At 42.9% G+C, this 16,813-nt stretch overlaps 1 protein-coding gene across 3 annotated transcripts in view; it reads right to left on the bottom strand.

Annotated features, from left to right (window-relative positions):
- Positions 1 to 6,885, bottom strand: part of hivep1 (HIVEP zinc finger 1) — a 38,447-nt gene extending 31,562 nt beyond the window's left edge. Inside the window, exons 1-2 of one of the 3 annotated variants that reach the window (XM_044138819.1) lie at positions 6,788 to 6,885; positions 5,806 to 5,913 (exon numbers count right to left, since the gene is read on the bottom strand). In XM_044138819.1, coding sequence (XP_043994754.1) covers positions 5,806 to 5,845 — 40 coding nt within the window. In that variant the 5' untranslated portion in view covers positions 5,846 to 5,913; positions 6,788 to 6,885. Of the gene's footprint in view, positions 1 to 5,805; positions 5,914 to 6,039; positions 6,213 to 6,281; positions 6,604 to 6,787 lie in introns of those variants that run through there. The other 2 variants (XM_044138818.1, XM_044138820.1) reach the window with 2 other exon arrangements.
- Between the last annotated feature and the right edge of the window lie 9,928 nt (positions 6,886 to 16,813).

The following is a 16,813-nucleotide window of genomic DNA, read 5'->3' as shown; positions in this document are numbered from 1 at the left end:
GATTCACATCTTTTTCTGCAACGTTTTACAAGTTTACTGAAAATTCATAGCAACTGGATTGAAACAGTTTCTGTTTCACAAAGTTTAACAGATCATTTACAGAAGCAGGCTGGTCCCACCACCAATATTTGGGCCGATTACCGATATTGGATATATTCTTTATTTCTCAACCTTTTTAACAACCAACCACTGCGCCGGCATCACTTCCCTGCTTCAGTCAAACATCACAAACCTGGTGATGTTTGATCAGGATCCTCTTTGGTTTGACATCAAAAATGTCTCCAATATTTTGGTTTTTTAAATGATTTATTACGCTTTTCTCTGCATCTGGTTAAATTTAGACATATGTTGTGGTTTTTGTCTTAGAGGGAACGATTAAAAATAAGATAAAAATCTGAACATTTCAGTTACATTTTTTTCTCTTACACTCTTATTTAATTGAAAACAAATGTTATTGAGTAGCTCTAAGAGCATCACATGTTCTGAAGTCAATAACTCAGATTAATCCATGATGGAAGTGAACGTTTCCAGGAAGTTTCCAAACCTTCGTCAGGAGGAAACAACCGTCCACTAAACCATTAAACACCGCCGAGTGAAACTTCATGCAGAATGAAACAACTGCAAGATCCCTGCAGTCATCAAACTTTCATTTTTCTGTGTCTGAGTAGAAAACAAGTTCCCAGAGAAATAACTGAATTATAAGTTTAAGCTAACGTCATAAAAACAAGGGCTAAACCGTCCAGAGCAGAAAGTGAACAGCTGTTTTCCACTGATTGAATGTTTTGGTCATGGACACTGGGAACCTCCCCGCTCTGCTGCTGAGAAAATGAAAGCTTCCCGGAGGTTACCGCGAGTCACCGCGCCGGCCGTGGACGAGTCTCGGCCCGTCTGTTGTAGCGACGGTTGCTAAAGCCCGACTGGATCCGGCCTGAGGGAGAGAAGTTCCCTTTGTGTGAAGGAGCGCTCTGTAATTTAAGGGGCCGGCATGGAAACACTGGTTTGGCTGCCTGAGCAACAAGCAGGAATCCAGTTAACCCTTTCTGAGCAGCGTGTTTACTGAGCTAACTGCTGGCACAATCACCAACACAAAGGTTAACGAGGTCAACGAGGTCAGATCCTAATCCATCATCTCTACAACAACATCGTTTCAGTTTGTTTTACTTGTCTTCAAATTTCTAGTTTTGACTTGAGGGAGAAAACAAGTTTTCTTTCTAAAACTCATATTTTATAACTGCTGGTAAATAAATAAAAACCATGGATACCTGAGATTCCCTCCAGCTTATAAAGCCTATTCTAACAGCACACACACAAAAACATCTCAATACAACTAGCACTTTTTTCAAATATCAATTATTCGTCAGAATAATCAATTAATCAATAATTCTGATGATTAATCAGATAAAAAATGATCACATTCTGCAAAGTTTTCATTTAACAATTTTTACAAAATATTAAAAATATGTAAATGAACTTCTTCATTCCTTTTTAAATGAGAAAATAAACATTTTATGAATCACTTGCAGCAAAGATTGAATCTGCAGAAAATCCCAACATCAACATGTGAAAAGTTCAAACCTTTTGACTGGAACAACGAACGGCTCATCTGATGACTAACTGGTCAATCAACACATCAATAACTGGACAGAAAATAACTGGACTTGAGTTTTGTGTAAAACAAATTTACCGACAAAAACTTTTTGTTTGTTTTGTTTTTCATTTTAAATGCAAAATGTGTTTTTTGTACAGTTTTGGCTTCAGGGCTCTGAATGTGTTATTTCAGCAAATGTACTTTTTTGAGTCTGTGTGCTCCAGTTAACGATTCAATAAATATCAATTATTATTTGAGCGATCAATTAATCGGATTTATCCAGTTAATCATTTCAGGCCTGGATGTAACAAAATATTGAAGAGCTCAGCGAACTTCCTGGATGCACTGAACTGTTGTAATTTATGTAAATTGTTTTATAAAATAAAGGTTTTAGTTTCCCTAAACTTTGATATTTCACGAGTATTTATTTATTGCTGATGACGTATTCTGGTCTGTCGATATGTGCTGCACAGGGAAGAATATTTAGGTTGTGCTGTAAACTGTATGTATGTCTGGCCGCTTGCTGTGTCATAAACTGTTAGTTTATGAATAGTTTTAATGGTACTGGAACCATTAAAGCTCCCAGTTTATGACAGGAGTTTATGGGGAAGCACCGACTGACGGGTCCGGCTGTCGAGACGATCCTCCAGGATGTTAAACTGTAAAATGTCAATAATCACTAAATCTGACTGTATTTGATTTAGGCTGAAACGATTAATTGTGATTAATCGATTGTTGAAATAATCGTCAACTAATTTAGTAATTGATTAATTGCCCTTTCCTGAGACTAAAAAAACATTTTCTGAAAGGAAAGAACTAAAAGCAGTAATTTAGTCAAAACTATAAAAAAAACGAAACATTTTAAAATTAGAATTAAAAACTTAGTGAATCTGTTCAGTTCAGTTTTAACTTTATCTGGTTCAAATTCTGTAAAATTAATCTACCAAGAACCTTCTGCTATTTATCCGTTAATTACATCAAATATTAGTCAACAAATCACTAAAGGAATTACATGTTTTTTTATTTTATTGTATAAAATGTTTATTTTTATTTTTAAAAAAGGATTTGATTATTTGTCTGTCTTTTCAGTTTTAGCTTCACCTGCTTCAAAATGTATAAATAAATCTACTAATCACATTTTATTACATAATTATCAAGCAATTTATTCAAAAATGAATCAATGACTCTACAAACTTTAGTGAATGATCAAACATTCACTAAAGGAATAATTTTTATTTGTTTTTGTATTTTAGGCAATAAAATGTTTATTTTTCTCACTTTAAAAAAGGAATTAAATTATTTATATGTATTTTCAATATGCTATAAAATAAGCTGAAGTGATAAATTAAAAACCTGCAGAATAACAAATTATTTCTGATTAATCAATTAATGGTGTGAATAATTGATTGCTAATCAGGAGCAGGAGTTTCTCCACAGCGCTGCAGGTTTGGGGTGAGGAGGGAAAGTTTGCTGCTGGGAGACCAGCTGGCGGCAACGCAAACAGAAACTCAGGACTTCCTGTTTCTCTGCCCGCAGACTGCGTCACGAGCTGCAGACGTGTCTGCAGGGCGCTGCAGCTGAAGACGGCGCTGCAGCTGAAGACGGCGCTGCAGCTGAAGACGGCGCTGCGCAGGCGGGACGATTCCTCTGCTGGTGTTTTCTGACTGGGAGTCTGGAGGGACGCAGATTAAAACGCCCGGCGGAAACGGAGCCGAGTCACGGCTCCTTCCTGCCGATTGGTCGTTCCTACAAACACCTGGACCTGCTGCTGGTCACCTGACACCCAACAACATCAGCTGGCCCAGAAACCTGGTTCTGCGATTCTTATTCTGCGATTTATAATTAATTTATTGATTATTGTGACAGAACTATTTACAGACTTTTTTATCTAAAATTTTAATGTTTATATTTTTGTACACATTTGACTTAATTACTTCTCTGTGTTGTTCTTAAATGATTAATTGATTACTAAATTAGTTTACGATTATTTCAGCAATCGATTAATCAGAATGAATCAGTTTAATGTGTCACCCCTAAATCAAATGGTCAGATTCAATAATTAATGATTAATCGATTACTAAATTGTTTCGGTAATCGATTAATCATGATTAATCGATCCAGCTCAACTCCTGACATAAACTCTGATTCCAGACGAGCCTCAAGCAGCAGCTGCACTGTAAAAACACTAAATCTAACCAAGTAATTTCACTTTAGTTTCTACTGAAAATATCTTAGTTCACCTGAAATAAGACAAAACTATTTGGGTTCTGTTTGGAGCGGGTTCTGATTGGGCCGGGTTCTGTTTGTGTTTGTGCTGCGTTCTGCTGATCACACCCGCCCTGCGCGCCTCACATTCACCATCTGTGAGGCGCCGCCGTCTGCCATCGGGCCGGTCGGCGTTCACACCGCAGGACGCGCCGCTCCGAGTCCAATCTGCTGCTTCCTCACGAACACACAGGCTGGAGACGATGCAGATTGTCACTATTTATTTATAGACACTAAGATGACCTCCATGACCTCATGGAGCCCGAAAGAACCAGGGAAGAACCTGAACGTCTCACAGAGCTCTGATCAACCATCTGGACTCAACCCGGTTCTACTGGAACCAGAACTCCTCCAGCTGCTGTGGTTCTGAGTCAAACCAACCTGTTCCCCTCCTGGCCTGTGGGGGCGCTGCACCAACAACCACTGAAGGAAACCACACAAAAACCTCTGAAGACACTGAGAGCAACTTCCTTCTTCACCAGATGGAAACAAGATGGAGGCGTCAGATTTTAGTGTTGGAGGATTTCTCTTTAGTCTTTGGCTGAAGACCAGGAGACATTTCTGCTGCTAGCACTAGGCTAGCACGTTAGCTTTGGTTGGATTTACCCAGAATTCCCTGCTTTGAAGTCCACTTCCTGCTTTCAGAGCGGTCTCCGGTCCGCTTGGCGTTCACATTCAGACCGAACCAGAGTTCAGTTCAACCGAACCCAGACCGAGGTTCAGAGGACCAGAGGTCAGAGGTCAATTAGCATTCACACCTCACCAACCGGACTTTGACTAGACAAACAAACTGGAGTTGGGTTAAAGCAAAACAGACGGATCTGTTGTGAATTGATCCTTTTTTTCTCAAAGCAGTTACTTAAAGTGAAAGTAAAGCAGAGACTCGCTGTGACAAAGTGGGCGGAGCCAAGAGGCAGTAATGGGCGTGGCCAAATGTGAGGATGAGTAGAGGGATGAAGCTGGGATGTGGTCAAGAAGAAAAAAGCTCTGTTGCCAACTTGACAATTGTCACTAAGCATCCGTGCAAACTAAAGGAACTTTGTCTTCCAAAAAAATCGACTAGCAGCAAATCTGTCAAGATAATTTCCTGTGGACCTGAAGTCAGAGCGGAAACCCACTCCACTCCGTTTCCACTCCGCTCCGTTTCCACGTTGCAAACAAATCAAACGTGTTCATAGCACAGAAACTCCAACGATCAACGCTCGCTGTTCCAACTCCTGACTCGCCACCAGGGGGCGTCAGTCTGATTTTAAACCAGAACTATGTCTGTACCGTTGACCAATAGAAAAATCCACCTGCAGAACCACTGTTCAACCCAAAGAGGGCAGCACTGAGACAGATTCAAGCAAAAATATTGAAAATCAAACAAATTATCACAAAAATGAAGAAAATCTACACAGAAACCCAAAGAAAGCAGAAAAAAGGCCAGTTTAGACGATTTATCTGCACCAAAAAGTTGATTTGGTGTTTAGTTCCTCCTTAAACACCAAGCTATTATCTGCTCCATTAAGAGGCCATAAAGTCTGTGTTGGTGCATTCAATGAACAGCAAAAACAGAAAAAAAGGATTTTTCCAGGATTCAGTCAACAGCTCACAGGTGAAAAACGACAGAGAGGAAAATTTCTGGTTTCAATTAGCGACCAATTAGCTGTGACGTTGTTACCGCTGAACATTTTGTGGAATTAATGGAGTGGAGAGTTGGGAGAAGCCGAGAATCCTAGAAGCTCAGAGCCGAAGTTTTCCACCAAAAACTTCAGAAAAAGGAATTTATGTCCAACAAAACGGCAAATAAAACACATAATTTAGTTCTGTTGATCAACTACTGGAGGCCAAACGCAGAAAAACTGAGAAACACAAAGGAATGAAATGGATCTGAGCAGAGAAGCTGATGAGAAAAGCTGCAGAAAGTCATGGACCTGACAGGAATCCACCTGCAGGAAGTAGGCGCTCACCTTTCAGGTTCCTGGGGTTGTTCTGCTTGGTGCGTGGCATCTTTAGCCTCCACTCACTGCTGCATCTTCGCTTTATCCTCCTCACCTTGCAGGGACTCCTGGGTGCATCTGCAGGACCACACACATGCACACACACACACACACACACACACACACACACACACACACACACACACGGTTAGCAGGAAAACACATCCATAAAACTCAGAGTTTAATGTTCCAGCAACCAGCAACCTGAGGAGCAACAGGAGTATAATCTGATGGAGATGCTGCAGATGGACGCGGCTCCGTTCCGAACTGATCAGAATCTGGATCGGAACCATCCGATCCGCTGCAGCAGAACCCGCTTTGTCTCCATGTTGCATAACTCTTACTACCGGCTGATGGTTGGTCTCCACTCCGCTATGACATCACCGTCCTGCGGCTCCACCAGCAACAAAAAAACACGCATGACACAAACACGCCTGGATGCTCACCTGCAGCCAGCGCGGTCCGGGCTGGACGGACATGCGCACTGCCCGTCTGCGCATTCGCAGGGAACGCCGCGTCCTAACAGGTGACGCACACCTGGGGAGGCTCAGCGGAAAAGCGGAGAGGGGGGCAGAGCGGAGGCGAGGTCCTGACACGAAAACACGACAGGGCGCGTGCGCGTGGACAGCGTGGATTCTGTGGCAACACGTGAACGCCCTGGCACCGAGGGGCGGAGTCAGGGAAAACCCCTCTGCAACAGTCGGGACGCCTTCCTGCTCCTGCAAGCCTGCAGCGCGCACGCGCACACGCACCGCGTCTCATGAACGCGGACAACTCCGTGGGAATCCGTGGACACCACGCAAACACGGTCCGGGCAGCGCGCAGGCTCTTCGGCGGCCCTGAGACTTCACACCGGGCGACCCGGTCCCGGCGCGGCCGCAGCGGCGGGTCGAGTCGCCGCGGCGGCCCGGGAAACGGCAAGCGGAGCTCCGTGCGGCCGGGTCGTACTCACCGGGCCGGTTCGCGCTGGAGGTTCGGCGGCTTCCAGTACCGCGGAGCGGGGGGTGGGGGTCAGTTCTGGTTCTGCTTCACCTTCTACCTCACTTTCAGACAGGCCCTCTGACGTCAGGGGGGTCCCGTCTCCGCCTCCCAGACGCGAGGGGGCGCTCTGCGCCGCGAGGGGGCTCCAGACGGCCGCCGATCCGGCAGGATCTCCCCGCTTCAAGGCCCCTGCGCCCGGCTGGAACCCCCCTGCTGGGCCCCGCCGGCCTCGGCTCTGCTCAGAGTTCAGGACTGACGGTTTTCCCGGAGGTTCCTTGTTGTCAGGTCACGTTGTAGCCCTCCGCTGCCACCGACCGGGCTTCCCCTGCACACGGCCCCGCAGCAGGGGCCCAACAGCCGGGACGGGTTCCGGGGCGGCGCCCGGAGAACGCAGGCCTATCCCGGTCCAAAACATCCAGGAAACCCCTTTCCGGCGGTTCCAAGGAACACTGCGGTGAATTTACTTTAACAAACATCCAGTTTGTTCACCAATAACAGAGCAGATCCGGAGTATGGAGGACCAAACATGCTAAAACCACGAACAAACAGAAATAGATCGTTGTGCTGACTGAACTCACAAATTAAACAAAAATTACAAAACTGGTTTTATTTTTATCTTTTCCTTAAAAAAACAAAACAAAAAAAACTAAACATGACACAGGTTGATATTGATATTTAGATCTAACACTTAAAATGTAATTTTGTTTTAATGTGATTATTAAAATAAAATTTTAAATGATGTATTATTGATTATTTGATATTTTATCAATTTCCCTTTTTTAGTTTTTTATAAAGTGACTCTTTAATATAATTATTTACACAACTGATGTTGATATATTTACTTCATTAGCCATTTTAGTTTTGTTTTACCTCTCCAATATTTCTCCATCAAATTGTTTCCTCCATATTTATCTACATGTAAGTTTTTCTAAGCTGATGCCTTAAGAACCTGAATAACAGAATAAAAACTATAAATATTGTTGATCTCGCATGTCTATTCAATAATTTAAAAAGCAAAAAGAGTTTTTGAATAGAAAATGTTGCTTATGTTGTTGACGTATTTTAGTCCTGCGTAGTTAATTAATTAGAGGCCCTGAAATTAACTGGATTAAAAAAGTTTGATCAAATCCCACCACAAGTTTTCATATTCATGGGTCGGGATTTAAAACCGAAGCAGGAAGGAGACAAAATAAGGGACAGACAAATTAACTTGGAGTGGATTTTTGACAAATTAAATAATTTCCAAATGCATAAATAAAGAAAAACACAATATTATAAAACAGACTTTAAAAAGCCGAATCAGAAAGTTTGCAGCTGAGGATTCTTAAGCTCTGAACAGAAAATATGATTTAAACCATTATTGGGATTCAGGGTAATGTCTTCAGTTCATTACATCAGCCAATAATTATTGCCTTTTTGAAGATGATTATTGCACACACTGATATTATAATGATGACTTGATGTATTGTCCAATGTCACCACTGCAGCAACACAGCATCACTCTGCCACCACTGTGTTTAAATATTGACATGAACTTTACAGCTTGCAGGAGTTTTAGTGGAAAAGAATTAAATCAGAAATGATGTCAGACAGCCAGTTGGAAGCTACAATCCGCATGCTAACTTCAGTTTGAAAGCCCAACAAAAACTAACGCTAACGTTAGCAACATATTTAGCTTTTATGCTAAGACGTTTAGCTTGAGGTCATTAGGTAACTGTCTGAGGGAAAAGGTGTACGGCAGGTCGTTTAACATAAAATTTGACTCAACACAGACATATCAGAAATTGGTTTGTTTCAAATATAATTTCTCTAAATAAAACAGCTGCTTCATTTATCTAATTATGTCATATTTACCATTAAGATGTACAGAGGACTGAAGTCCACATATCTACAATAAATTACTATGTAAACACATATTTCAGATGTCTAGTCACAATAAATTTGAGATATCTCACTTTTATTCTGACAGTCATAATTCCAATTATAGATCCTAAATGTATTTTTATAAAGGAAATATATAAGATTCAACTTCTGCACATTCAGTTGCATTTCTCTTGAGAGCAAAAATGTTTTTCTTTCAGTTTCAAATGAAAACTTAAAACAATTTTTTAGCTACCTGGAATATAATTACACTGTTCTATGGCCACGCCCCTTTGCCCTTTGACCCCAGCAGTTGTTTCCCAATGGGAGGAAGCTAAAACAAATAATTACATGTAGAAATCCTGTTTCATGACATATTTTGTGTCATTTACAGGGTAAAATCCTTCTGAACCAGTTTTGGGGGTTAAATCTGGTTTGCAGTTCAGAGGTCAGACTGCTCCCAGTCATCAGTCGTGTTTGCGTTGACCTTTGAGTTCACTCTCTCACTGCTGCGCCTCACACTTTCCACTGCAGGCTCATCATAATAAACCGTTGCAGCTCTGATAGGAGGAGAAACCGGCCTGCATGCTGGGAAACAGAAGCTGCTCACATTCAGATTACATAACCTGCTCCAAAAAACAGGACGAAATTATCTGGGAAACCCGCGACCTTCAAAATAAAAGCTACTAGCCCAGGCTAGAAGGTTTGGATCAGAACTCCTTCTGATCAACATCATCAAGGTTATTTTAAATATTAAAATTAAATTAAAATATTACATCAGAACAATGAGAAAACATTTGGATACAGAATTGTGGGCTCCGTGTGGTTTATGTCTGCTTAGAGGTCGTTATTTATGGCTAAAATATGCTTTAAGAGCACATAGTAAGCAAAACATAAGATATTCTTTATTTGCAAAAATACTTACTTACCTTTTATGTTTCTTTTCATAAAACAACAAATTAAAACTCTTCTTCTGGGATTTTATCAACGCAAAGAAGAGCAAAACTGAAGTGAAAGGAAACTGTTACATCTGAAAAGTGCGGTGTGCTTTGTACTCAAAGCCCTTTATGCTACGCTACATTTACCTTCGTTAACATCGTTCCAGTTAATGAAGTCAGAGAAGTCGGGATTTTAAGCTTCACTCTCCGAACTCAAACATCAGTTTTAATTTGTCCAGTTTAGAGTTGCAGGCGATTCATGTAGCCTGGATTTTAGATGCTCTCATACAAGCATGTAAAAGTTCTGTTTTAATCTGTTCTTCAGGACCAACCGTCATCACCATTAAAGTGCTATTCATGGAGCTTCTTTAGAATTGGATGTGAACATTAGCATTAGCAACATGTTAGCACTAGCACAGCTTTGCTGATAGGCTACCTCTTTTTAGCACAACTAAAAACAAAGTTGTGATGTGATTGGATCTTTTCCAGGGTCCAATCAGATCAGTTAGAAGTAGAAATTAACCACTTCGTTGCTGCTGTTAGCGGACGGAGCTTCTGCGTCAGATTTAACGGCGCACCAGAACAAATACAAAAGTTCTGCTGTAGGTTTTGGGCGTACATTGAAAAATTTACATTTTTAGCACGTTAAAATCTGTGTAATTAAGTGAAATTGATCGGAGCTTCACAATGGACAAGCATGGTGGTGGCAGCTTCATGCTGTGGGGAAGTTTCTTTTCCAGCTAGTGGAAAGTTGCCCTGCTTTCTGTCACATCTCCAGGTTTTCCATAATAATGTCACGTAGTACACTGTAAACAATATTTAGTTACCAACTTAAATGTGTAAATTTCGTTTCTATTTGGCCGCTGCAGCAGCTGCAGAAAGCGTGTGAGAAAAAGGCAGCGTCACCTGGAGAAAGTTTGCTGCAGCGAAGGAAAATGTCCCCGTTAAGAAGTCGGCGTGTGACAGCCGCCCACTTCCACGGCTTCCTGCAGACGGCAGAGAGGGACTCTATGACTCACCTGCCAACTGCAGCAACTTTAGATGCTACATTTGAATATCGAAACTTTTTACTGAGCAGGAAGCAGCCGTGGCAGAGATCTGATTGGTGCGGCAGGGGGGTGGAGGACAGAGCTGCCCTGTGTGACAATTAACAGCAGCTGCATTTATAAAAGCATATTTATAGTTTTTACAGCTCAGGGTGGAATATGAAGGAAAGTAAGTGTGTGTGTGTGTGTGTGTGTGTGTGTGTGTGTGTGTGTGTGTGTGTGTGTGTGTGTGTGTGTGTGTGTGTGTGTGTGTTTGTGGCCTTGTATTTGATGCATTGTAAGGACCATTATCCTCACACACACTACGTTGTGGGGCCCCACTGGTCCTTATGGGGCCCAAGAAGAAGCGCTGTTTGAATTATTCTGGCTGCCGCTCCAGAATGTCACGATGTTTTAGATTTTCTGGTGCTTCTTTAAGAACAATCTCAAAGATTTTTGCAATAGTTTTTCCTCACTAAACTTCTTCAAAAATCTTGGAAGCTAAGTATTTAATAAACAACTAAATATTTAGTTCATATTTACTAACTAAATGTTTACTGATTAAATATTTAGTTCATATTTACTAACTAAATGTTTACTGATTAAATATTTAGTTCATATTTACTAACTAAATGTTTAGTTAGTAAATATTTAGTCTGGCTCAGTTAAACTTTGACATAAAAATGAACCACCATGTTTGTCCATTAATTTTTGACTGTAACTCTACAGATGTGATGTAAAGCGGACTTCCTGATTGGACCCTGCGGCGGTTCGGTTCCGTGGTACCACAGGTCACCAGCGCAGCTGCCCAGCAGAGCCGAACCGGAACAATCGGATCCTCTGTCCAGCTTCGACCCGAGTCCGCTGGGTCTCCTGGCGCTGTCCGCTCAGGACAGACCCAGATCCAGACAAAGGCAGCATTCAGCGGGGAGTGCGTCCCGTTCCTGTTGGCTCACAGCAGGGAGTCTGGTAAAGACCGGCGCTGGTCCAGCATCTTTGTTTTCATTCATGTTGTTCTGTTTGCAGAACCTCCACTGAACCGCAGGCTGCAGGAAAATCCAGATCAAACTCAGTTTTCCTGAATCAGTCACACATCTGATGAAAGGTGGATGATTTGTTTACACCGCACCGCTGGTTGTTGCATAACTGAGGCCGTTGCCATGGAAACACCAAGACATCCTCCCACCACCGCACCTTTCAGTCTCACTCACGTTTACACAAGCAAAGTCGGGCCGGATGAAACGTTTTCCGACCGCAGGACTGATCCGGACCCCGGATGTTGACGGAACCGGTTCGAGGGAACCGGACCGAGGGAACCGGTTCGAGGGAACCGGTTCGAGGGAACCGGACCGAGGGAACCGGTTCGAGGGAACCGGACCGAGGGAACCGGTTCGAGGGAACCGGACCGAGGGAACCGGTTCGAGGGAACCGGACCGAGGGAACCGGTTCGAGGGAACCGGACCGAGGGAACCGGACCGAGGGAACCGGTTCGAGGGAACCGGACCGAGGGAACCGGTTCGAGGGAACCGGTTCGAGGGAACCGGACCGAGGAACGGTTCGAGGAACGGACCGAGGAACGGTTGAGGAACGGACCGAGGGAACAGTTCGAGGAACGGACCGAGGAACCAGTTCGAGGAACGGACCGAGGAACGGACCGAGGAACAGTTCGAGGAACGGACGAGGAACGGTTCGAGAACGGACGAGGAACGGACCGAGGAACAGTTCGAGGAGGAACGGTTGAGGAACGGTTCGAGGAAGGAACGGAGGGAAAATACCTGAAAATACCAGAGTTAGTTACGTAAACACATTAAATGTTCGTAAACACGATGTTCACATGCAAACGATCCGAGTAATGGCCGTCAGTGAAAACCAAGTATGACGTCAGAGTGACGAACATTCATTGGAAGAACTGAATTTAAACGAACTGAAAACTAAACAGACATTTTCCAAAACCTTTAATAATGTGGATCACTGCCGGGTTCCGGTCCCACAACGTAAAGAAGGTTCAGTTTCAATAAAATGAATGATTTTTCTCAATCACAAAATGAACTGAATTAATTATTTGCATCTTTTAATCTCCGTAGTTTTGCATAAAAATGGTTTAAAATTCCGTAGAACGATTAATCGTTAGAATAATCGATTAATCGATTAAATGTCGCAGCTTTACTTTACAACTAACGTTGTTTTTGATGAATGAAGTTTTTTCCTGCTTCCCGTGTGGTTCTGATCAGGTTCTGATCCGGTTTCGCTCCTCGGTCCGTCCAGGCAGAACCGAGCCCCTCTGGGTTCTGGAGCCTCTCTGGGTTCTGGAGCCCCTCTGGGTTCGGGAGCCTCTCTGGGTTCTGGAGCCCCTCTGGGTTCTGGAGCCCCTCTGGGTTCGGGAGCCTCCCCACGTCGATGAATTATGCACGCCTCGCATCCCGCCTCCCACGCTGCAGCTTATGTAACGCGCGGCGCGTGGAGCAGCGTATGTTTGCACGCGTGTCTGAGGAAGTATTTTTATCCAGACTGGGATTCGGGGAGCCGTGACTCATTCTAGTTGCTCTATATTTTTACCCCACCATCCGCCGCCCACCGCCTTCTCATCAGAACAACAAGAACAGAAGATGGAGAACAAAAACACTGAGCTGTTGGCGTAAAGGTTCCCCCTCTGCAACGCTTCATCCACAGAAACAGAACCAGGATGGAAATTAGAAAGAAATTAGATTGATTAAAAACAAGGAAGAAAGAGCAAAAAATACTTAAATTTCACCTTTTCATGAAAACAGTCAATTTAATCTGTTTTTTTACGATTCTCTGTGGCTAATCAGCAAAGCAAAGCATAACAGAAGTGAATCTGAAAAGTGTGGTGTGCTTTTGTATGCAGAGGAGTTCGGGATTTGAACTTGACTACGTCACGTCGTTTTAAACTTTTATTTCCAGAACCAAACATAACTTCTGACATGCAGCTTTGATTTTAGACACATTCTTACAAGTTTTTAAAATAAACTGGTTTCTGGCACAGCTCCCTGATGATGATGATGCAAGCAGCGGCCATTTTGAAAGGTCCAGTTGATTTCTCCCACTCTGACTGAAACGCACCGCTACCTCATACAGTCTGTTAATTAGATCTTTAAATGTCCAATCTGTCCAAGTCTCCGGGTGAAGCCCAACAAATTTACTGCACAAGACGAACATTACAGCTTTCATCATGATGCCTCGCTCAAGAAACGTTTCTAGAAATTTCTTTGAGTCTATTTCCATTGTAAAGAACAGAGAAAACAAAGGGAGAAAGAAGTCAAGTAGACGTCTGCAGAAAGAGAGAAAAACTCCAAAATAAACCACCGAAACAAACAATTACATCACTTTTAGTGCAAACTGCAGGTTTAGACGACAGGAAGCAGTTACACAAGTTTCAAAACAACACACAACTGCCCTTCACAATAAAAGACTTAGAAATAACATGAATAGACCTTTGAATGTCTTTTTGAGTAACTGTGTTTTGCAGACTACAGATTCATTTACAGGTAACAGAATTTAAGAAAAAGATGTTAAATGTGTTAATCGCAACTTTAAAAACAGAAATACAAGCCGCCCCTTGCTAGAAGGGCGGCCTGGGTGGGGAGCCGCATCAACACCACCTGAAAAATAACCAGGCGATTCAAAATGATTTCAAACCGACTGAAACAGAACCAGAAATGATAAGAATGATCTGGTGCTGATGAAGGAGAAACAGCGACGTTTATGGTGAAAGGAGAGTAAGAACAAAAAGTGACAAAGAGAAAAATCCCAATTTATCCACAAATCAAAGAAAAAATGCTTAAAATCAGACGAATCAACGCCGAAATTCAGAAGTAAAGAGAAAACATCAATCTGAGGCTGTTTATCGATGTGAAGAAATAATGATATAATAATAATAATGATGATGATGATGGTGATGAAGCAGCCCCCCTGAATAACCTCTGCCCCCCCTGAACTCCCTGAACCTCCTCTGCTCTTATGCAACCGTTCGTTAGACTCCTGAAGACGGAACATTTTCTCTGCATGGATCCATTAAGGAGCAGCAGCCGGCGCTGCAGCTACACGCCGTTACGCAACGCAGCAGCAGGACGGAGGGAGGGATGGAGGGATGGAGGGGTGGAGGGAGCAAGGAATCCCTCTTTACTGGGAAACACGCCGAGTCGTTTCCGGCTGAGAGAAAAAAACTGAAGCTTGAGAGAAAAACTGATGATTTTCATGATGACTTGAATTTTTAGAGTCAAAATAAAATGAAAACATCTTAAAGTGATCCAGGAATAGTTGAACATTTTGACCTAAATATGTTGCAAATTTCCCCTATTACCTAAAAATTGCTGTTTGTGATACGCCAAAACATTTTTTGCTATATTTTTCACCCATGGAGGCCGCCATTTTTCACCGATGGGTTGATGACGTCATCAGATCAATTCTGAACTGGAGTCTACAGAGGAAACAGGAAGGCTAACTTTACCCCAGTTTGACTGGTGTCATTTCAGATAAGGCCACACTGTGTCGCTATTGGCTGTAATTTAAAAAAATAAAAATTGAAGTGAATCTGGATCATTTCCAACATGAATGAAAAAAGAGCCAGAGAGGAAAAACAATGAAGGACCTGATCTGGACTCTGGACTTTTCTCCACAACACTTTATACCATTTATACCAACAGAACCGACGAAGACTAACAGGTGATCGTTACCTTAACGGGATAAAATTAAATACTGCGCTGAGACAGGCAGAGCTGGACGTTCTTTGAGATGCCAACAGCAGCCATACTGCCTGGGTACTGACATCACCGATCCGACCGGATCCATGGAGGTCCAGTGTCGCTGTTACCACGCAGCTGATGCCGAACCGGACACAGCGCTGCAGACGCTGGGAGAAAAGTGGCAGACAAGCAGTTGACCTATTACTGCTGGAAATGCTAACGGAGCTATTACTGCTGGAAATGCTAACGGTGCTATTACTGCTGGAAATGCTAACGGTGCTATTACTGCTGGAAATGCTAACGGTGCTATTACTGCTGGAAATGCTAACGGAGCTATTACTGCTGGAAATGCTAACGGTGCTATTACTGCTGGAAATGCTAACGGAGCTATTACTGCTGGAAATGCTAACGGTGCTATTACTGCTGGAAATGCTAACGGAGCTATTACTGCTGGAAATGCTAACGGTGCTATTACTGCTGGAAATGCTAACGGTGCTATTACTGCTGGAAATGCTAACGGAGCTATTACTGCTGGAAATGCTAACGGAGATATTAATACTGGAAATGCTAACGGAGCTATTACTGCTGGAAATGCTAACGGTGCTATTACTGCTGGAAATGCTAACGGTGCTATTACTGCTGGAAATGCTAACGGAGCTATTACTGCTGGAAATGCTAACGGAGCTATTACTGCTGGAAATGCTAACGGAGCTAGAACACCGGTACTGTGAAATCACTACCAACACCGAACAAAGTTCGGATGCTAAACCGCTGTTGCTGAACTGGACTCAGATCTACCGGATCACACAGTGACCAGCAGTTGTTTCATTGATTGTTTCATCACGAAGCTGAAGGCAGCAGCAGCTGCTATGGCCAACTCTTCCTCTGTTTGCTCCTCATCTTCATCACCTGTCCCATCAGTTTCAATGCGCTCCAGAGGGAGTCAGGCAGTTGGACCGTTGCACGTCATTTACCCAGAATGCGTTGCAGCGTGAACAACATGGCGACATTCCTGTGAAAATATTTTATTAGAAATAAAAACTAAATACCCCACAGCACAGGGTGCACCTTTTAAATGTGCCTCTGCTGCTCCACCTGAACAGAATAATTAGGTTCTGGAGAACTGATCTCCACAAGGAGGAGGAAATTAAACCGTTTGATTTCCAGTATTTTGTCCCCGTGGCTCATCTAAAACCTGCAGGACAGCGACTGGAGGACTGGAGTTTGACACCCTGGTCTACAGTATTACTGTCTTGTTTTTACAACTAAAATAATTATTTCCCAAATAAAGCCTATTTTATAACTAACCATGGTTCCCTTTAACAGTTAAATCTAAATCAGGGTGCCCAAAGTGTGGCGCGTGGGCCATTTGTGATCCTTGGACTGATTTTGTTTGGCCCCAGTGGTAGTTCATGAAAGATAAACGTTTCACCCAAAGAGCAGCAGGTGGTTGATGCAGATGGAAACTTTT

The sequence above is a fragment of the Gambusia affinis genome, linkage group LG14 (assembly GCF_019740435.1).
Source record: "Gambusia affinis linkage group LG14, SWU_Gaff_1.0, whole genome shotgun sequence".
Taxonomy (NCBI): Eukaryota; Metazoa; Chordata; class Actinopteri; order Cyprinodontiformes; family Poeciliidae; genus Gambusia; species Gambusia affinis.
The sequence above is the reverse complement of the archived record's forward strand: the minus strand, read 5'-3'. Positions and strand labels throughout refer to the sequence as shown.